Raw genomic sequence first — 22304 nt, 5'->3', positions numbered from 1 at the left:
TTTAGCACTATAAATTCTCTCATTTTTGCCATAGTTTCCTTCGGGTCCTCAAGAATCTCGAGCCACACTGGGTTCAGCTTCCAGGTACCCCACTGTTTCCTTATCCCGATATCCAACATAACTGTCACCGGTGTGTGGTCCGAGATTCCTCTTGGGTGATAGGTTATATCCCTAACCAATGGAGCGGCCATGTCATTTCCCAAAACTAAATCTATTCTTGACAGAGAAGCGTGGGTACTAGAGTGACACGAGAACTGTTGTACCCCAGGATTTCTCACTCTCCACAGGTCTATCAGCCCGGCCTCTTCCAGAAACTGTCCCATTCGACTCCCACATGGACTCTGTCCCGCTTTTCCTGGGGGAAATTTATCTAATTCTTTATTTATTACTACATTAAAATCCCCTACTACAATGACAGGGATCCTCGATTTGTCTATCATAAACTCCAGCAGACTATATAAAATTTCCAATTTAAAAGGTGGTGGGTTATAGATATTTGCTATTATACATTCCTGGTTCCCTATCGTGCAGTGCAGAAAAACATATCGGCCCCCTTCATCTATATTGCTCTGTCTGCAGGAAAACACAATCCCTTTCCTAATCAGCACTCCCACCCCCCTCGAATAAGAGGAGTGTACCGCATGGTACTGATTCTGAAATTTCTTGTTCTTAATAATTACTTTTGTCTCCCTGGTCAGATGCGTTTCCTGCAGGCAGGCAACATCTACTCTAAGTGCGTCTAGCAAATCGAATACCTGTGCTCTCTTTAGGGGAGTACCCAGTCCCCTAACGTTCCATGAACCAATCTTTATTCCCATTACCTATTTGCAAATAAGGTTATCACTGCAAGAAGCAAGGAAAAAAAAAAAAAAAAAAGGGAACCCCACCACGCCCCAGTGACCAGGTATGGGAGTGTTTCTCCTTATTTCGTGAATTATATCCAAGAACAAAAGAAAAAAAAAAAAAAAAAAAAAATTTCCCTATCAAATCTACCTCAGTGCTTAGTTATAATATCATCTATACAATTTCCATTATCCATATCCTTTATGTCTTTATATAGTGTAATATAGTGTAATATATAGTGTAATATATCCTATACTTAATGTGTTGTTTGGTACCTTATATTGCATTTTGCTTTTTCTGTGCTCTTTACCCCCTCCCCCACCCCCCCCGACACCCTCCCATGTACTGGTTTGTTTGCCCATCCTTCCTCCCTCCCCCCTCTCCATACCACTCTAGGTTACCCCTCCGGGCTTTTTTAATGGCCGACCCATACCCCTCAACCCTTCCATACCTCCCCCCTCCCCCCCCTCTCTCCCCCACACCCAGTCCCTCCCTCCCCCTCCACTTTCGAAAAAGAAAAAACTTACTATAAACACGCTCCATCTCAAACCTACTTCCATTTACCGTGTCCCCAAACCATCCCCGCTCCATTTGTGTAAATATTAATACAACTAATTCAAATTATACCCCTTTAATAAACATTAGTTTTTCGCAGTGTATCCCCTCTATTTCTTAGGTAATTGATCTTTCTTGTCCTCCAACCATGCTAACGCTTTCGCAGGGGACTCAAAAAACTGGCTACCCCCTAACGCATTTATCCGCAACTTAGCTGGGTAAAGAAGGGCGTATGAGACATTATATTTCTGGAGGCTACGCTTCACCCCCAGAAACTCAGCTCTGCGTTTCTGAAGGTCCGTTGAGAAATCGGGGAATATTGATATCCTTATATCTTTATACATTACATTTCATTAAGATGCTCATCTATTATATTATTATTTATTTAAGGTACCCATATTTATTTAAGGTACCCATATAGCGCCGTCAATTTACACATACATCGCACACTCACATTGTTCCCTGACCTCAAGGAGCCCACAATCCAAGGTCCCCAACTCACATTCTAGGGACGATTTTGGACAGAAGCCAATTAACCTACTAGCATGTCTTTGGAGTGTGGGAGGAAACCGGAGTACCCGGAGGAAACCCGCGCAGGCACAGGGAGAACATGCAAACTCCAGGCAGGTAGTGTCGTGGTTGAAATTCGAACCAGCGACCCTTTTTACTGCTAGGCGAGAGTGCTACCCACTACACCACTGTCGCCCACTCCATCAGTGTGATGCAGTCACATGGCCGCTCTAAGATCGTGAACTGAGCAATCACATGACCACTGATCGCTCCGTTCTTGGTCTGCTTAGAGTGCAAAGCAGTGACTGCCAGTCACCCCTTTTCGTTATGCCCTTCCAGTGGTTGCTGTAGAAGGAGGGGGGGGGGTGCAGCTGGCTTCGGCTTTCAGCTGAGAGACGGCACCAACTGTCAATCAGGCAGCTGGGTGGATCCTGACAGTATGGTCACAAACCTTCCAGAGCCTGGAGTGGTTCTGTCATATCAGCTAAGAGTGGGCAAAAGCCCAACCCTGGTTGTTAATAGTATTTAAAAAAGAGTTATAGTTTAAGGTATAAGGGACATAAATTCTCCTTTTTAGTATTTTACAGTGTAACAAGCTCTGATTTGCTGCTAAATGTGGCGGTTTCACTTTAGATTCTTATGCCCTGTACACACAATAGTTTTTTCCGACAACAAAACCATAGATTTTTTTTTTTTTTTTCTCCAAAGGATGTTGGCTCAAACTTGTCTTGCATACACACAGTCACACAAATGTTGTCGGAAATTCCGAACGTCAAGAACACGGTGACGTACGACGAGCCGAGAACAATTACGTTCAATAGCCAGTGCGGCTCTTCTGCTTGATTTCGAGCTTCCGTGGAATCTTGTGCGTCGGACTTATGTACACACGATCGGAATTTACGACAACAAGTTTTGTTGGCATAAAATTTGAGAACCTGCTCTCAAACATTTGTTGGCGGAAATTCCGACAACAAATGTCTATGGAGCATACACACGGTCAGACTTTCCGACAACAAGCTCACATCCAACATTTGTTGTCGGAAAATCCGATCGTGTGTACAGGGCATTAGAGTGGTTAAAAAGTGAAGTCCCGCTGGTTTGCTCTCTCCATCCCAACCTGACCCCCCCAGCCTGTAACTGAGTTGAAGGTTATTTTGGTGGGGGGGGGGGGTTCCTGGCGTAATCATCACATAGGAGAGGATGAATTCCCTTGTTCCACCTCCTCCCCTTCCCTTCCACAGCATCCTCGGGCATGTCCCCAGTCCCAGAGGGCTGCAGAACCTTTCACATAGCGCTGTGCAAGCTTGTGCATGCGCCGTGGGGAGCCAGTCGTGGTTCTTCTGGAAGCCACAGCTGAATCCCATAGTCAAGATGGCAGGGAACTGCAAGGGTAAGCAGAACCAGGTGTGGGAAGACAGCGCTGGGCTCCAGGCACTTGTAATTGCCTGTTTTTTTAAGTCAGTTGCTATAGTAGAAAAAGAGACTGAAAGTGTTTTCAAAGCCTGGGCTTTTTTTCTTTTTTTTTTTTTTTTTACTTGACGCATTCCCTGCAATAAGGTAAAAAAATGTCCCAGTGTTTGTATCACCCCCAAACACCGCCCCCCCCCCACAACAGTAGGAGCTATTGGCTCCTGATATCAATCAAATCCTGTGAGCAGAGAGTGGGGAGAGGAGCTGGCCCATGCTGTGGATGTCAATAGAAGCATACAGCCTGGCTCGGGATCAAGCCCGCCGGTGTGCCCCCATAGTTAGTGGCCTGTTATGGGGGCACACACAGAAGAGGAGGAGATGAGAGTGCTGGTGGGGGGGCCCCAGAAGAGGAAGTTTGGGGCCACTCTGTGCAAAACCATTGCTCAGCTATAATGTGTTTGTTATTTTAACAATACAAAATATGTACCTATAGAAACCTTCAAAGTCCGTCTTTTAAGCATTAATGTTTACAATGTATTTTGTTTTGGTTATCAGAGCTCTCCAGTTCAAAGTAAGATGCAGACATCGGTTTCTTCAATGACCCCAGTGTTTCATGAAATCTCACGAGTGAATTCCACACCAATTTTAAAGAATAGTAAGGAAAATTCAGCTAAAGCCGGCAAGCTTCTGTCACGTGAGTATCCTTCAGAGCTGAGGTTAGGTTTGCGCTTGCAGCTCAATGACTACAAATGTTGATGATTTTTTGGTTTTGTTTTACATCTGTCAGGCTTTTATTGTCTCTGTAGAAAAAAAAAAGGGAGGCCCAAAGGCCAAAGTAGCGCTAGAAAATATATGAAAATTGATATAAAATGTGGCATAAACAATATACAGCTGATAGCACTTTAAAGTCTAATACAAAAAACTTCAAATTAAATCTGGTATACAAAGTAAATGCAGCGCTGGTAAATTTTTAGTGATCAATTAAACAAGTGATATGAAAACTAAAACAAAATTCCATTGAAGAAAAACAAAGTGAAAAAAGAAAACGAATGCAAAGTCCCATTTAGGATTAGGGTCCATATATTGAAAAATTAACGCCCATCGAAATAAGAAGAATAGTTTGCAGTGAGGAAATCCTTCATATAACTACTTTTTAGTTCTGATGTAAACAAGTGAAGGTCTTCAAATTTGCCTCTAGATACACAAATGCCTTATCACGATATGGGAGCTTCTTTCTTTTTTTTTTTTTCTTAGATTTTTTTCACTGCAAACTATTACTCTTATTTCGATGGGCGTTGTTCAATATATGGACCTTAATCCTAATGGGACTTTGCCTTAGTTTTCTTTTTTCACTTTGTTTTTCTTCAGTGGAAATTTTGTTTTAGTTGTCATATCACTTGTTTTTAATTGATCACTAAATTTTACCAGCGCTGCATTTATTTTTTATTGTCTCTGTGTCCACCCTCTCTTTGTCCTGTTTACTATTATTGAAAGTGAAAGGAAAATCACAAATTTTGGGTTGTCCTCAGAAAAGGAAGTGGGAGAGATTTGCCTATAGTTCTACTTTAATAATATGTAAAACCTTTAATGTCCATAATCTGGGCAGAGATGCATTTTTAAACACTTTTAGACCTCATTCACACAGGTGTACAGTTCTTACACATACATCTGTGGGATGGACTGTATTTGCTTGCATGGGGGTGCACAGGTGGTCATGCAGGCAGTCCAATGCATGTCTATTGGGAGGTGGTGGCTGCACAAACACAGCTGGTGGTCCCATTTTGACAGCCACAAAGCTGCATTTCCCTGAATGCCTTGCATTTGGGGGGGATGCGCACCCACACTTGCGTGGCTGTAAAACTGAAACCACAGACTGTGTCCCGACAGCCTTTGCATCCCTATAGACCTGAATGGGACTGCCTACATGCACGGAACACCTGTACATACTGTACAAGCAAAGACGGCCCTTCCCACAGATGTAGGTGTAAGTATGCCTTTGTGAAGGAAGTCTAAATGTGTTTTAAATGCACTTGTGCCCAGAATATGGATCTGAACATTTTTACATATTCTTAACAAGCATGTACACCCAAAGCGGATCTTCACTGTATCTGAGCACCACAAACAAACGCTATTTGATGCATTTTTAATATTCAAAGCAAACTCTCCCATCCATCCATCCATCCATCCATTCCTCCATGGGTTGTGTGTGTGTTTTTTTTTTTTTTTTTCTTTTTTTTTTTTTTGAGCAGCCACTTTGAAAAACACCCCCTAGCATTTCTAGCTGTGGCAGTCTTGAGTAAGGGCAAATGATTTATGTAGCATTTCTTTTCTGAAATCCATCTGCCATTAGCTCAGGCAGGCATGCATGCAGGCAGGAGGGTGTGCTTAGCTGAGAGAACCCCTCCTCTCCTGAAGACTCCTGGGATGTATGATTTTTGCCTAGGCAAGAAACCAGGGGGTAACTAAAGAATTGTAGGAAGAAAAAAAAAGTTTTTAAAACCAATAAATATGATACTTTCCTATTTATTTACTTATACTAGCAGCATGAGGATTAAAAATAACCAATGTTGATTGGGAGCATGAAGTTCCAGCCTCTAAAACAAAAATGTAAAAGTCAGCAGCTACAAATAATGTAGCTGCTGACTTTTTAATATAAGGGCACTTGCCTGTGCAGAGATCCTGCGATGTCGGGGGGGCGCAGATTCTTGTTTTGACTCGGGTGCAGCACCAGCATTGCAACAAGGGGAAACCAGCAGTGAAGCCTAAAGGTTTCCCTTAGTTGCAATGCTAAGGCAGTGGGGGGGGGGGCGGCTGATGCGAATGCAGAAATTACGTACCTCACTGCGGCGAGGTAGGGTGGTGGTCAAGATGGAAAACCATCATAATATGTACAAAACAATAAGAAAAAAAAAATGATATAGAGATTATATCTATCTATATCTCTATATATCTCTCCAAAAAGGAGGGGGGATGGAGTGGTCTATTCTTCAAGACATAGTTGCATTTTAGCTTGGAACTCTGCTTTTATATACGTCCTTTTTGAATTGGACCATATTTCAGTGGATGACATTGTCCATGCCTTGTGGCAGGAAAGGAAGGAAATCTTGCCATATCACTGTCAAGTGTTTACTTATGAAAAAAATGTTTTGTGAAAGTAACATATTACAGTTTAGTTTGCGTGTTCCCTTTTTTTTTTTTTTTTTTTTTTTTTTTTTTTTTTTTTTTAAGCACTTTACAGATGAACTGCATCTTTTGCATTTTTGCATAGATCCCGAAATCAGTATGTCCAGCCTTAGTATGCCGGTGAAGTGCCTCACTCCAAACCTCCTGAAGTTTAAAACACGACTGGGCACCAACAGTACCAGCAGCCAGTCCCATATAGGTCTGTCCAGCATTGAGTCGGATTACTGCAGCAGTCCAAAATGGGAAAATCCCAACCAGGTAAGTACTGTATGAGTACATTATTAGAAACTATGTTGTATGAGATATTATACAGCATGGGCTAAACCGAAAAACGACCATTTTATTTCTTGCTGTTTTACCAGCCCTTAGATGGTGTGTATATTCCTTCTTCCTTTTTTTTATTTATTTATTTTTTTCCCTTTACATTTCCCTGATAATTCTGCAAACGCAGTTTTTATTCCTACGTGACAATACTTGTTCCACTATAGGAAGAGAGCCATAGCTGCTACCTTGCTACCCAGGCTGCATTTCAAATCCACTATATAGAGCATGTAGAGATTAGTCTTTTACAAAAGGAAGATAGTACTTCTAGTTCAGCTCACCGAAAGTGACAAGGACACTGCATTTCTTGCAAGATCGGCAAATATTTTCTGTACTTGGTGAAAATGTTTTTTAGCCATAAAGCAGATCTGAATCCATTGATCTGACAATTTCCCAAAAATTGTTGCATTCAAGGCATGCTCTGAATAGTTCAGTTGCTTGTGCTCTTGTCAAGCAATTAAATGGTTGGTGTCATAACTGCTCATGTGTGCAGCACCATGACAACTGCATATAAAACTGGTGGCTTCCTTGGCTATAAACGGTAGTAAGCTCCACTTTGTATCAAAAGACAAAACATTTATTTTGTTTTGGACAGATTAGTGGAAGGGTTAAAACAGCTGTCAGGTGTTTTTGTTTTTTTTCTTATCTCAATGGGAAGATTTCTCTTCACTTTCTGTCCTGATAACGCAACAGGAAGTGAGAGGATTTCTTTCCTTGTACATTTGTTACTGGAAGAAGTGTCCTCACTGAAGAGATTTCCTTCTATTCCTGTTCTGGTGGCAACATAAAATTAATTGAGCCTCTCTTATTCCCCCGTGATGGGCGATGAGTACAGTTGAAGAGTGAAATTTCCTCATTGAGGGGGACCAGACAGTTATAAAAAAAAAAAAATCTTGACAGCGGCTTAAAGTCCCACCACTCTAAAATCTCTCACATCTAATGCCGCGTACACACGACCGGTCTTTCAGTCAGAATAAACTCTGAAGGACTTTCCGACGGAGTTCTGCTGAAACTGTCTTGCCTGCACACGATCACACCAAAGTCCGACCATCTAGAACGCAGTGACGTACAACACATACGACGGGACTAGAAAAAGGAAGTTCAATAGCGAGTAGCCAATAGTTGCCGTCTCATTCTTGCTTCAGAGCATGCGTCGTTTTTGGTCTGTCGGAACAGAATACAGACGATCGGTTTTCCCGATAGGAACTGATTTCGTTGAAAGATGTAAAACATGTTCTATTTCTAGGTCCATCAGAACTTTCGAAAAAAAAAAAAAGTCCGATGAGGCATACACACGATCGGAATGTGCGATGAAACGATTCCATCGGACTTTTCCTGCTGGAAAGTCCGACTGTGTGTACGCGGCATTAGGACTGTGGTAAGCTGCAATTATATTCATTTTTTTGTTCTTGGGATTATTTAGCTTTTTAAACAGTCTGGTTTCATGAGCTTAAAAAGGACAGAGTGTATAAGGCCGGTGGTCGCGTTCTCTGGCCACTGTGTCTGGATCTTGTTGTGTGCATAACGGGGCAGCAGGGTTATCTGAAGTGCTCCAAGGGGTGGGTGACTGTAGGATCTAAGCTTGGAAGAAATGCACATTTTAGTGTTGGCTATATTTGTGTTGCTAGTAGTGTGGCTGTGCTTGGACAAGGGCAGAAATAGGCAACCGTTTTCTCCGTCCAAACATAATTGAAAACATCTTGTAGCTTCTACTCGGAGAAATGTGTAGGTTGCCGTTCCTGACCTTCACTTTCAATGAAAATGCAATATTATGATTCGCCCAGAATAAATATGCAGCAGGTTATGTTCGAGCTGCTGCTATGTATTGTTCTAGGTCAGTGCTGAAAGGGGTTGTAAAGGCATTCTATGCATTAAGATAAAAAGCCTTCTGTGTGCAGCAGCCCCCATAACACTTACCTGAGGTCTGTCTCTGTCCAGCGATGTCCACGCGTGTCTCAGCCGTCCCAGATTCTCCTTCCTAATTGGCTTAGACACAGCAGTAGTGCCATTGGCTCCCGCTGCTGTCGATCAGTCAGCTAGCCAGTCAGGGGAGAGAGGGCGGGGCCAGGCCTGGGCTCGGTGTCTGAATGGACACAGGGAGCTGTGACTCGGCTCGGGTGCCCCATAGCAAGCTGCTTGCTGTGGGGACACTGAACAGGAGGGAGGTGCCAGGATCACAGAAGGGGGACCCGAGAAGAGGAGGATCCCGGACTGCTCTGTGCAAATCGACTGCAACAGAGCAGGTAAGTATAATATGTTTGTTATTTTTATAGGGGGGGGGACTAGCCTTCTTTTTTTTTTTTTTTTTTTTTTTTTTTTTTTTTCAAAGAAAAGTCGGCAATCACGCCAACATATTTCTCTCACCCTTAGGTAGGCTTCCAGATAGCAGAGAGGATATGCATTGTTATAATATGCATAAAGTCCTTTTGTCTATATGTACCTTAGGGACATAAAGATTAACCATTTCTCTCTTGCAATATATAGATTTGGGTGTTTTTCAGCATGATGCCCTGTCTCTTAACCACCTTCTACATTCCATTTGTGAACTAGAAGCATGCAGCATATTTTACTTTCATTTTCAATGATGATGATGAGCAGAACAAATAGAGAGGTTGAATCTCCTTAATGGGTGCCCAGATGGCAATGAAAACTGGCAAGGGTTCTAATCCCTCTCTACTTGACCCAAAACTAAAGAATTTTGCCTTTTAGTGATACTTTAATCTAAAACCTGTTAAGTATAAAGTAAAAGTGGTTGTAAAAGCAGAAGGTTTTTTTATCTTAATGCTTTCTATGCATTAAGATAAAAGGCCTTCTCTGTGCAGCAGCCTCCCCAATACTTACCTGAGCTCCATCTAGATCCAGCAATGTTTCACGAGAGACTCGGTTGCCTGGGACTCTTTCTCATGGTTGTCTGAGACAGCAGCGAAGCGCCATTGGCTCCCACTGCTATCAGTGAGCCAATGAGGAGAGAGAGAGAGGGGGCAGGTCCAGGCCGCAGCTGTGTATGAATGGACACACAGAGCTGCGGCTTGGCTCGTGTGCCCCCATAGCAAGCTGCTTGCTGTGGGGTCACTCAACAGGAGGGAGGAGCCAACAGTACTGAAGAGGGACTCAAGAAGAGGAGGATCTGGGCTGTTTTGTGCAAAACCACTACACAGCAGCTAAGTACAACATGTCTGTTATTTTTTAACAATAAAAAAAAGAGAGACTTTATCATTTAAAGGAATAATGATTTTGTCCATGTATCAGCCTATAATAATAAGGAAAAAATTGTCCTTTGCAAACATAGAAATTATTTAGGTAGACAGGGTAGTCATAGAGTCCGTTGACTGATGCATACCAACACCCCTACATTTGTCTGGGTATCTACTATAGCCCTCGCTGATGCCTGACCATGAAAGGATTACTATAGAGTTCATGGATCAGCCAGTTAGGCCAGATGTTTTAAATGCTACCTAGTTCGATGAATGTCCCCTTTCAGTTAGTAATTTACAGCAACCGGAATGAAAATGTGTCTCAAGCTCATTGGTGTCTTTGTTTTGTTATATTCTTTAGGATCCATATAGGCCACCATACTTAAGTTCCAGCCATTTGAAGAGCAGTATGTCAGAGAAATCATTGAGTACGATTCACGTGGGGAAAGTTGGCAAGAGCATTAAAGATTTGCCATATGTTATTTCCCCCATCGTTCGTCGCAGAACATACAAGAAATCTGACAATCCAGATGACACCAGTGAGCTTGAGGAAACTCCTAATGGTGGTATAAATGCCAAGGGTCTTATCCGAAAATGCCTTTATGATTTTGGCACACAAGAAGAAAAGGAGAACTTTAGTGCAAATGAGCAAGGACTCCACCATTTGCCAAGATCTCCAGAATTTCCTCCATGGCTTGCTAGTTCCTCACTGGATCCTTTGAAGGACATTGAAGACAAAAATGTGGAAAGACCTGGAAACAAAAGAAGTTTTTCACAGGTTGAGACAAGCCCTGGGCAAGACGGAATAGAAAAGAAAAATAATTTGCAGTATAAACGTGCTTATGAAATATCGGACCTTAAGGTTAACCCCAGCACAGGTTTAACCATGGAAATTGAGGCTCTCTTTCTTAATGACCTCCAAAAAGATGTTGCGAATGGCAAGAATCTGGAAAATGGGCTTGTTCCTCCTCTGCAGACTCCGGAGAAGCTGTGCTCTGTGAACCCAGTAGCCAAGAATTTGCTGTGTGAGCTAGATGACTACTGCGAGGAGGCAGAGGAGAGTCCTGATGCTAAAGCTGAAAACATTGGGACCTGGAGCTCAAGTCCAAAAAGGGGTTCTGATCATTCTACTAATTCATCTCTGGAAAAAGAGCTTTCCGATATGGATAAAAGTATGAAAGAACTATCTGTTGAGTCCCAAAATGCTGTTGGTGAGGGCTCATCTCCTGAAGATGCCAACATAGCTGAAACCATGAAACTTGACCAAAAAGAGAATGCATGCAGGGGGCGTGTTCTAGCCAACATCACCAATGAGTCCTGGGCATCTCCAGCCACCACCAGGGTGGTACACAATTCTAAGAAACGACCTGTGGTAGCTTTTAGAAGCTATAACAGCACCATTAATGCTTCACACATATCGGAAGCTTCCAGGGTGAGTGTTGGCTCAATGGACAAAATACGGGGCTGTACAGGATCATACCCAGTGGCCGTTACTCCAGCGCAAAAGGACAGGACGTGCAGGAGTTTCCAGGTATAAAATGCATAACTGTGATTTTAATATATATTTATTGAAGTATTCAGTATATGGTACTTATTAGAGGTCGACTGATATATCAGCTGATATTTGGCCATTTTTAAGAAATCGCCATCGGCCGATTATTGTGAAAATTAGGCCGATTCGTGGCTGCTACACTAAACCCGGGCCACAGGGCCGCCAGCAGTACTGACCAGTGCCCCGCTCCCCCTACAGCAGCACGTGTAATTAAAGATTCACCCGCGCCACCGATGGCATGCACTGCAGTCTGGCCCCTCTAGAGAAGAGTTGCACTAGCACCGCACCGACCCGCCCCCCTACCTCGGCGGGCTGTAGCAGAGGAAAAAAGCATCATTATCAGCATGTCACAAGCCTGTCTGACTAGTACCTCCCCCCCAGCAGGTGATCGAGGCCAGCACTAGCTAGCTCCTCTTCCTTCACTGCTATTTTGCTTGTTATGTGATTTGCCGGTCAGCTCATCAGCGTCTATCTGCATGCCCCTAGCCCTATCAGGTGCATGCAGATAGATACCAGAAAGTAGTATGGATGGAAGGGTAAGTCACAAAAATTTAATGTGTGCTGCTCTGCCGCCTGCAGACTTTATTTAATCTCTTTGATGGGACACCTGGCTCAGGCTGACAAGCTGGCATTGAGTTGCATTGTGAAAATGGATGAGGATGAATCTGGGTGGATATGAGAGTCAAGCCCCATACACACTATCAGATTTTCTGCTGATTTTTTTTTTTTTTTCCCTTCAGATTTACCAAAACCATATAATATGAGGTCAAACCTTTGTTTGTATGCTATCAGGCAGGCCCTTGCACTACATGGTTTTGGTAAATCTGAAGATAATGTAACCTCTTCACAATGTAACTCTCATCCATTTTAACAATGCAACTGAATCATCTTCATCCTCACCCAGCACCATCCATCCCTCTCCACAACGCATCCCCCAGCCACGGCCAGCACCATCCATCTATCCCCCTTAACAACGCAACCCCACCCACGGCTAGTACTATCCATCCCAATCTGATATAGGTACAGATTGGCAATTTTTTTATTTGGCACAGGGGCACATATTGTTATGGTACAGAGGGGATGGGAGGATTTTATGGTAGTGGGTTAATAACCACTTAAAAGTTTTTGTAATTTTTATACCTACAGGTAAGCCTATAATAAGGCTTACCTGTAGGTACAGCAGATATATCCTAAATGGGCACTGTTTTTAGGAGATCTTTACTTTAGCAGCAGCGGTGATGTCACTGGCACATGCGCACTGCGCTCTTAATAGATGACATGCCATCCATAGAGAGAGCCATGCCGCAGCCGTGACTCCCACGCACATGCGTGAGAGTGACATTATCGTAGCGCGGACAATCAAACAGCTGCCCGCGAACCTGGAAGGAAGACAGTGACGGCGTGCCGCTGGGAGGTTTCGTTTTCAGGTCTTTCATAATGTGCTAGTATGCGATGCAATTGTTATGCTATTTTGCAGGGAGGATTTTTTTTGGGTTTTTACGGTTTAATACCGCTTTAAAGATGATCTGCTTATGTTGCAGCCCCCTCCCAAAGTAAAAAAAAAAAAAAAAAAAAACCTCCGTGAAAGAGTGAAACTTATTAAAAAAAAAATTGTAAAATGTAATTTAACCACTTCAATACCAGGCCCTTAGACACCTTCCTGCCCAAGACCATTTTCAGCTTTCAGCGCTGTCGCAATTTGAATGACAATTGTGCGGATGTACAACACTGTACCTAGACAAATTTTTTTTTATCTTTTTGTTCCCACAAATAGAGCTTTCTTTTGTTGTATTTGATCACCTCTGTTTTTTTTTTTTTTTTTTTTTTTTTTGTAAATAAGTATGTTTTCTTCTTCAATGACGGGCACTGATATGGCTGCACTGATGGGCACTCATGGGCGGCTCTGGGTGGCACTGAGGACGCTGATGTGTGGCATTGCTGGGCATCCCTGTTTTGTCATGTAAATATGATGTCCCAGTCAGTGCCCACTGATTGGCATATTTTGGGCATTTTTTTTTTTTTTTTTTTTTTTACATGTGGATGGCCATGGGGATGTAATGTACCTGGCCATCCACATGCTGGGGACCTCCCTGGTGGTCCTGGGGGCTTCCCTGGTGGTCTAGTGTGGGGATCTGAGGGGGGGCGCAGACACCCCCACCCCCCCGTCAGGAGAGCCGCCGATCGGCTCTCCTCTACTCGCGTCTGTCAGACGCGAGTGAGGAAAAGCCGATCAACGGCTCTTCCTATTTACATCATGATCAGCCGTGATTGGACACGGCTGATCACGTGGTAAAGAGCCTCCGCCGAAGGCTCTTTACCGAGATCGGTGTGTCAGACTGACACACCGCACCACCGATCGCCGCGATGCACGCCCCTGCGGCGACTGTTTCCTGCTGGATGTCATATGACGCCCAGTCAGGATAATTGAACCACCGCCTGACCGTCATTCTGCTATAGGCCGGGCGGGAAGTGGTTAACCACTTCATTACCTGACTATAGTAATATGACGTCCGCAGGAGGGATCTCCCATCCTGGGCGGGCATCATATGACTTCCTGGGCTTCCCAGCCATCTAGGGGCGTGCGTGAGCCCACCGCATTGCTCGGTGCGCGTGCCTGGTAGCTGCAATGTCCGCTGGTCATCCGCGATTGCCCGTGAACACAGCAGGACCATGGATCTGTGTGTGTTAACGCACAGATCCAAGTCCTGTCAGGTGAGAGGAGACTGATGGTGTGTTCCCAGTACAGAGGAACACCGATCGGTCTCCTCCCCTTGTGAGTCCCCTCCCCCTACAGTTAGAATCTTTCCCTAGGAAACATAATTAACCCCTCCATCACCCCCTAGTGTTAACCCCTTCCCTGCCAGTCACATTTACACAGTAATCAGTGCAATTTTATAGCACTGATCGCTGTATAAATGTGAATGGTCCCAAAAATGTGTCAAGTGACCGTTATGTCCGTTGCAATGTCAGTCATGAAAAAAAATCGCAGATCGCCGCCATTACTAGTAATAAATGAAATGCCCTAAATCTATCCCGTATTTTTTAGACGCTATAACTTTTGCGCAAACCAATCAATATACGCTTATTGCGATTTTTTTTTTTTTTTTTTTTTTTTTTTTTTTTTTTTAAATTGTCGCTCTTCTTCTTTTGTTTATAGCGCAAAAAATAAAAACCACAGAGGTGATCAAATACCACCAAAAGAAAGCTCTATTTGTGGGGGGAAAAAAACATAAAAATTCCATTTGGGTACAGTGTTTTATGACCGCGCAATTGTCATACAAAGTGCGACAGCGCTGAAAACTAAAAATTGGTCTGGGTAGGAAGGGGGTGAAAATGCCCTGTATTGAAGCGGTTAAGTTACGCATGATTTGCTGAGTACCTGCCTTTTTATAGAGGGTGACCTAAAATTGCTTTTAAAAAAAAATCTAGTGGGGAATGTGGCGCTGTTCAGAAGTGAATGTAATTAAAATAATCCCCAAAAAATGTGGTTACAATATGTGAGAAGTACTGTGAACAAATGTATAAATGGTAAACAAACAGTATGTCATGTGTAAATGCCACAAATGTAAAACATCACATAATATAATAAAGCCAAGTGCAAATGAAGTATGTATAATCCTAAAAGAAATAAATACACTCAAAAATAAACATGACAAATATATAAATATGTGCGTAATATTGGTGCTGGTTTAAAAAATCACCAAAAAATACCCAAAAAATACACAATTGGAATCAATGGTGTAATAAATAATTGATGTGATAGTGAACCAAAATTGTCAAAAATAAGATCCGAATGATATAAGTGTCCAAACAAAATTAAAGTTCTATATATGTAAAAAAAGAAAAAATCTGTGAGAAGTGTCTTTGCTTCCAAAGGATCCCGTGTGAATTATTGTGGTCGTTGTGTAATCTCCTCCTCTGGAACCCCCAATTGTGTCCCCACTCACCGGAAAGCCCAACCCCTGCAGGGGTAATGGGCAAGTGAAAGTAAATCCACTAGTGTGATCAGTTTTTAAAGAAAAGCAGAGGGACAGGCAGGAACATCAGGTATTTCACACAGGGGAGGCGGTGCAGGGAGAGTGGGGTGCTTTTTCGTGTGGGTGCATGGTGCAGCGGGCACATGTCAGAAATGTGAAATACTGGGGTAACAAATGCTTTAAAGGGACTAGCGATAGCCCAACCAGGAAGGAGATCGCGGAATCACAGAGGGGGACACCGATTGACTTCTGCCAGTGGATTTACTTTCACTTGCCCATTACCCCTGCAGGGGTTGGGCTTTCCGGTGAGTGGGGACACAATTGGGGGTTCCAGAGGAGGAGATACCACAATAATTCACACGGGATCCTTTGGAAGCAAAGACACTTCTCACAGATTTTTTCTTTTTTCTTTTTTACATATATAGAACTTTAATTTTGTTTGGACACTTATATCATTCGGATCTTATTTTTGACAATTTTGGTTCACTATCACATCAATTATTTATTACACCATTGATTCCAATTGTGTATTTTTTGGGTATTTTTTGTGCGTTTTTTTTTTTTTTTTTTTTTTTTTTTAAACCAGCACCAATATTACGCACATATTTATATATTTGTCATGTTTATTTTTGAGTGTATTTATTTCTTTTAGGATTATTCATACTTCATTTGCACTTGGCTTTATTATATTATGTGATGTTTTATATTTGTGGCATTTACACATGACATACTGTTTTTTTACCATTTATACATTTGTGCACAGTACTTCTCACATATTGTAACCACATTTTTTGGGGATTATTTTAATTACATTCACTTCTGAACAGCGCCACATTCCCCACTAGATTTTTTTATTTTTTGGGATTTCACCTCGGTGTTTTTCCATTTTTTGGGGGGGCTGCAGTTCTCTTTAAATATTGTCCTAAGCGCGGAATATTTGAGTTTGTCTAAAATTGCTTTTATTATGCGATCCCACGAAAACTGAGATTCCCAAATCACACACGCACTCTATAGCCAAAGTTCTTCCAGGATCCTGCGGTGAGTCCTTGTTACATCATTTTGTAGATTTTTACATATGTCGTTACATGTTTAGGCCAATTGGTGCACAGCCGTGTCATTCATTCATTCATTCATGGAGATCTGTAAATAAATGAAATGGAATATGAGTGCAGTAATTGGCGCACTCATAGACCAATGACCATTACCCCAGCTCTCCAACTAAAAGCCTTACAGAGGTACGGCCAGAGAGCTAGAAGAAGAATTTGCAGGAGCCTGACATTGCACTTCGAGCCACTGATCACAGGAAGCAATGTTTTCCAGGCTTCAGTGAAAAAGAAATTATAAATGCACTTTTTTTGTCCCGCAAAAGCATGTGCTCCCCCCCCCCCCCCCCCCCTTTATAATTTTTTTTTTTTTTTTTTAAGTGAACTTTAGGCAGCCCATACATGGAGCAAATTTCTTTCCTGCACCCACAGGCTGCAGGAAAGAAATTTACTCTTTCCCCTCCTGCCGAGCAATTCGCTAGCGAGATAATCGCATGCTAAATCCAGCAAGCCTCTTGCACCCAAGTTGATCGTTGAACTTTGGTACATTTAGATTTCCCATATATGGTTCGATTCCCAGCTGATTTGTGCTGAACTGGTCGAGATTTGAACAGTCTATGGCTGGTCTTTATAAAGTTTTTTCACTGAGAGGTCTGCTTTGATGTTCACCCTATTTACAATCAATAATTGTTCACACTCCTGATGAATCTCTTTGACTACAGTCTCCCGAAAACACTGGGTATTTTTGTTTTTTGTGAGAAAATTGTGCAGTACAGAACAGCAAGATGTAGCCCCACAAACACTAAAAATCCTCATAAATGTATTATTTTTTTTTTTTTCTAAAAAGGATCAGCTAGAAATTATTAAAATGGTCATTTGTATCCGCTGGTAAAATAAATAAAAAAATAAATACGATTTTAATTATTTAGACTTGTTTAATTGTAATAAGTGTGCAGATCAGGATTTTTAACATTCCTGTTCTTGAACAGGATTTTAGAAAGTAGACCCCTTTCACACTGAGGCATTTTTGTGCAAAAAATAGTGCCTGTAAACTGCCTCTTCTGCAGCCCCAGTGTGATGGCCCTATGTGCTTTCACACTGGGGCGGTGCGTTTGCAGGACAGGTAAAAAAGTCCTGCTAGCAGCATCTTTGGGGCGATGCGGGAGCGCTGTATACAACGCTCCTCCACCGCCCCTGCCCATTGAAATGAATGGGTGCCACTTTCAAAGCGCCTTAAAAGCGCTTTGAAAGCAGTGCTAAGTGGACACTTTTAACCACTTCTGGGGGTTAAAAGAGCCCTGTTAGTGGTGCCAAAGTGCCGCTATAAAAGCGGTAAAGCTTCATTAAAACTAGCGGCGCTTTCCCACTAATGCCCGCCCCACTGTGAAAGGGGTCGTACTGAGAACAGAGACTAGCAAAAAGCTGGTAAATTTTCAGGTGATCTTAAACTGCAGTACAGATTTCCTTTAGGTCGGGGCAACTGATCTGAATACATCCATAAGCCACCAAAAAAGAGCGTCTCAAACCAAACCTTTTTCTTAGTTCTCACGTGGTGTCCCTAAAACTTAGGGGCACTAATAAGCAGATCTTGATTTGGGAAACAAACCAAGCACTGGAGACCCCAGACAGACACGTCAGTTTTATGTGATAGGTGGCCTCACTGACCAATACCGGAGGGTATGGGCCATCTCTTGGCTTTTTTTTTTTTTTGTCTCTAGTTCTATAATGGAGCAGCTGAGGTTTGGGGCACTAGGGGCTTTGTGGAGGACATATGATGCTTTGTGCCCATTTTTGGAGACATTCCTTTTTTCACACCCAGTGGCAGTTTATCCACTGTGAGGAAAGTACAATGGATATAAAAAGTCTACACACCCCTGTTAAAATGTGAGGTTTCTGTGATGTAAGAAAATTAGACAAAGATAATTTCAGAACTTTTAGGCTGGGTTCACACATGTGCGGTGCAAAATTGCCTGCGAAGATAAAAAATGATTTATTCAGCAGTTCCTCGCCGTTGTAGCTGCGGATCAGCTGACCAGGGAGAGGGGGAGAGAACTTGTGTTCAGAACGGAACACCTCTGCGAATCGGATGCTTCTGGGAGACTTCAGATGTGTTTTTGGAAAATTTAGTCAGGCTTGGATGTTTTTCTTCCTAAAGGAAAGGCTTCCATTTTGCCACTCTACTCCATAGCCCAGACATATGAAGAATACGGGAGATTGTTGTCACATGTACCACACAGCCAGTACTTGCCAGATATTCCTGCAGCTCCTTTAACCACTTGCCAACCACCCGCCGCAGTTATATTGGGGCAAGGTGGCTCAACTGTGCAAATTGAGGTAGCAGTACGTCATTTCGTACACTAGCCTGTATGGGTGTGCGGGGGAGCCAATCAGCGAGCGGGTCCAGCGGATGCGATGTCTGCCGGCCACCCACGATCGTTCCCCACAGAGACAGAACGGGGATCTGCTAATGTAAACAAGGCAGATTTCCGTTCTGTCAAGGGATGACACAGGATCTTGTCTTTCTGCTATGCAGGAAGACGGATCTCTGTGTTGTGCCAGTCAGACAGTCCCCCATACAGTTAGTAAACACACCCAGGGGACACAGTTAACCCCTTGATCGTCCCCCTGATGTTAACCCCTTCCCTGCCAGTGTCATTTATACAGTGATCAGTGCATATTTGTATCACTGATTACTGTAATAATGTCACTGGTCCCAAAAAAAGTGTCAAGTGTCCGATCTGTCCGCTGCCAGTAAAAAAAACCCATAAATCTATCCCGTTTTTTGTAGACACTAACTTTTGAGCAAACCAATATATGCTTATTGGGATTTTTTTTAATCAAAAATCTGTACCAGATTACATATTGGCCTAAACTGATGAAGAAATATAGATTATTAATTATTTTTTTTATTTTTTAAATTATTGAGTATGCTTCTTCATAAAGTAATAATCATATAAAAAAAATTTTAATTGTCTTTTTTTTTTTTTTTCTAGCGCAAAAAATAAAACCCGCAGAGGTGATCAAATGCCACCAAAAGAAAGTTGGGGGTGGGACTTCAATTTTTTTATTTGGGTACAGCATCGCACGACTGCGCAATTGTCAGTTAAAGTAACGCAGTGCTGTATAGCAAAAAATGTCCTGCTCATTAAGGGGGGTAAATCCTTCCGGTTCTTAAGTGGTTAATGTTACTGTAGGCCTCCCTGACCAGTTTTCTTCTCGTCATTTTCATCAATTTTAGAGGGATGTCCAGTTCTTGGTAATGTCACTGTTGTGCCATATTTTCTCCACCTCATGATGACTGTCTTCACTGTGTTCCATGGTACAGTGGGGACGGAAAGTGTTCAGACCCCCTTAAATTTTTCACTCTTTGTTCTATTGCAGCCATTTGCTAAAATCATTTAAGTTCTGTCTTTTTCTGTCAATATGGGGTGCTGTGTGTACATTAATGAGGAAATAAAACAAATTGTTGACATTCTTGCAGATATATTAAAAAAGAAAAACTGAAATATCACATGGTCCTAAGTATTCAGACCCTTTGCTCAGTATTTAGTAGAAGCACCCTTTTGATCTAATACAGCCATGAGTCTTCCTCCTTGCAGATCCTCTCCAGTTCTGTCAGGTTGGATGGTAAACGTTGGTGGACAGCCATTTTAGGTTTCTCCAGAGATGATCAATTGGGTTTAAGTCAGGGCTCTGGCTGGGCCATTCAAGAACAGTCACGGAGTTGTTGTGAAGCCACTCCTTCGTTATTTTAGCTGTGTGCTTAGGGTCATTGTCTTGTTGGAAGGTAAACCTTCGGCTCAGTCTGAGGTCCTGAGCACTCTGGAGAAGGTTTTGGTCCAGGTTATCCCTGTACTTGGCCGCATTCATCTTTCCCTCGATTGCAACCAGTCGTCCTGTCCCTGCAGCTGAAAAGTACCCCCACAGCATGATGCTGCCACCACCATGCTTCACTGTTGGGACTGTATTGGACAGGTGATGAACAGTGCCTGGTTTTCTCCACACATACCGCTTAGAATTAAGGCCAAAAAGTTCTATCTTGGTCTCATCAGACCAGAGAATCCTATTTCTCACCATCTTGGAGTCCAGGTTTTTTTTTTTTTTTTAGCAAACTCCATGTGGGCTTTCATGTATCTTGCACTGAGGAGAGGCTTCCGTCGGGCCACTCTGCCATAAAGCCCCGACTGGTGGAGGGCTGCAGTGATGGTTGACTTTCTACAACTTTCTCCCGACTGCATCTCTGAAGCTCAGCCACAGTGATCTTTGGGTTCTTCTTTACCTCTCTCACAAAGGCTCTTCTCCCCCGATAGCTCAGTTTGGCTGGACGGCCAGCTCTAGGAAGGGTTCTGGTCATCCCAAACGTCTTCCATTTAAGGATTATGGAGGCCACTGTGCTCTTTTGATCCTTTTAAGTGCAGCAGAATTTTTTTTTTTTTTTTTTTTTTTTGCAACCTTGGCCAGATCTGTGCCTTGCCACAATTCTGTCTCTGAGCTCTTCAGGCAGTTCCTTTTTGACCTCATGATTCTCATTTGCTCTGACATGCACTGTGAGCTGTAAGGTCTTATATCGACAGGTGTGTGACTTTCCTAATCAAGTCCAATCAGTATAATCAAACACAGCTGGACTCAAATGAAGGTGTAGAACCATCTCAATGATGATCAGAAGAGTTCTGAGTTAAATATATGAGAGTCACAGCAAAGGGTCTGAATACTTAGGACCATGTGATATTTCAGTTTTTCTTTTTTAATAAATCTGCAAAAATGTCAACAATTCTGTGCTTTTCTGTCAATATGGGGTGCTGTGTGTACATTAATGAGGGAAAAAAATGAACTTAAATGATTTTAGCAAATGGCTGCAATATAACAAAGAGTGAAAAATTTAAGGGGGTCTGAATACTTTCCGTCCCCACTGTATATCTAATGCCTTGGAAATTCTTTTTCCAAGGCATCCTGACTGATACCTTTTAACAATTGGAAGCTCTCTGCGGACCATGGCTTTTGCTGTAGGATGTGACTAAAAAAATGTCAGGAAAGACCTACTAGAACAGCTGAACTTTATTTGGGGTTAATCAGAGGCACCTTAAATGATGGCAGGTGTGTACTGACTCCAGAGGCGTAACTAGAACCTTCAGGGCCCCGGTGCAAGAAACAATGATGCCCCCCCCCCCCCCTTCCATCCTAGCTCCAGGCTTCAAATTTTGGGAGGGCATCCATGGATATCCTCCCAAAACCGTGCTTCCCGCATGCCCCCTGGGACGTGCATCCAGCACAACCACAGTCACCCTTTACCATGTGATATCAGCTGATCACATGTAAACAGACTTGCCGGTTATCCGCAGCCCTTTCCTCCCGTGCTATGTCTGTGTGAGGAAAGGACTGCCATTAACTGTCAAGAATGTCAGTAAATTGTTTACACTGATAATCAGTGCCGCAATCATCAGTGCCATGTATTAGTGCCCATCAATGCAACCTATCAGTGCCCATCAATGCCGCCTACAAGTGTTACCTATCAGTGCTCATTAATGCTGCCTATTAGTGCCCATCAAATCTGCCTATCAGCACCACCTATCAGAGCTCATTATTGCAGCGTCCATCCATGCCACCTATCGGTACTCTTCAATACTGCCCATAGTTCTGCCTATCAGTGCTCATCAATGCCTCCTATCAGTGCCCCCTTTCAGTGCCTCCTATCAGTGCCCCTATCAGTGCCTTCTTA

The 22304-nt window shown here is 42.8% G+C and overlaps 1 protein-coding gene across 2 annotated transcripts in view; it reads left to right on the top strand.

Moving 5' to 3' along the window:
* The window catches only part of MASTL (microtubule associated serine/threonine kinase like), a 55474-nt gene that overhangs the window by 18051 nt on the left and 15119 nt on the right, over window positions 1-22304 (top strand). For both annotated transcript variants that reach the window (XM_073629818.1, XM_073629816.1), the window contains exons 6-8: window positions 3874-4012; window positions 6587-6759; window positions 10378-11547. In XM_073629818.1, coding sequence (XP_073485919.1) covers window positions 3874-4012; window positions 6587-6759; window positions 10378-11547 — 1482 coding nt within the window. The remainder of the gene's footprint in view (window positions 1-3873; window positions 4013-6586; window positions 6760-10377; window positions 11548-22304) is intronic.

Source organism: Aquarana catesbeiana, linkage group LG05, assembly GCF_042186555.1.
Source record: "Aquarana catesbeiana isolate 2022-GZ linkage group LG05, ASM4218655v1, whole genome shotgun sequence".
Taxonomy (NCBI): Eukaryota; Metazoa; Chordata; class Amphibia; order Anura; family Ranidae; genus Aquarana; species Aquarana catesbeiana.
This window is presented reverse-complemented; position numbering and strand designations above follow the sequence as displayed.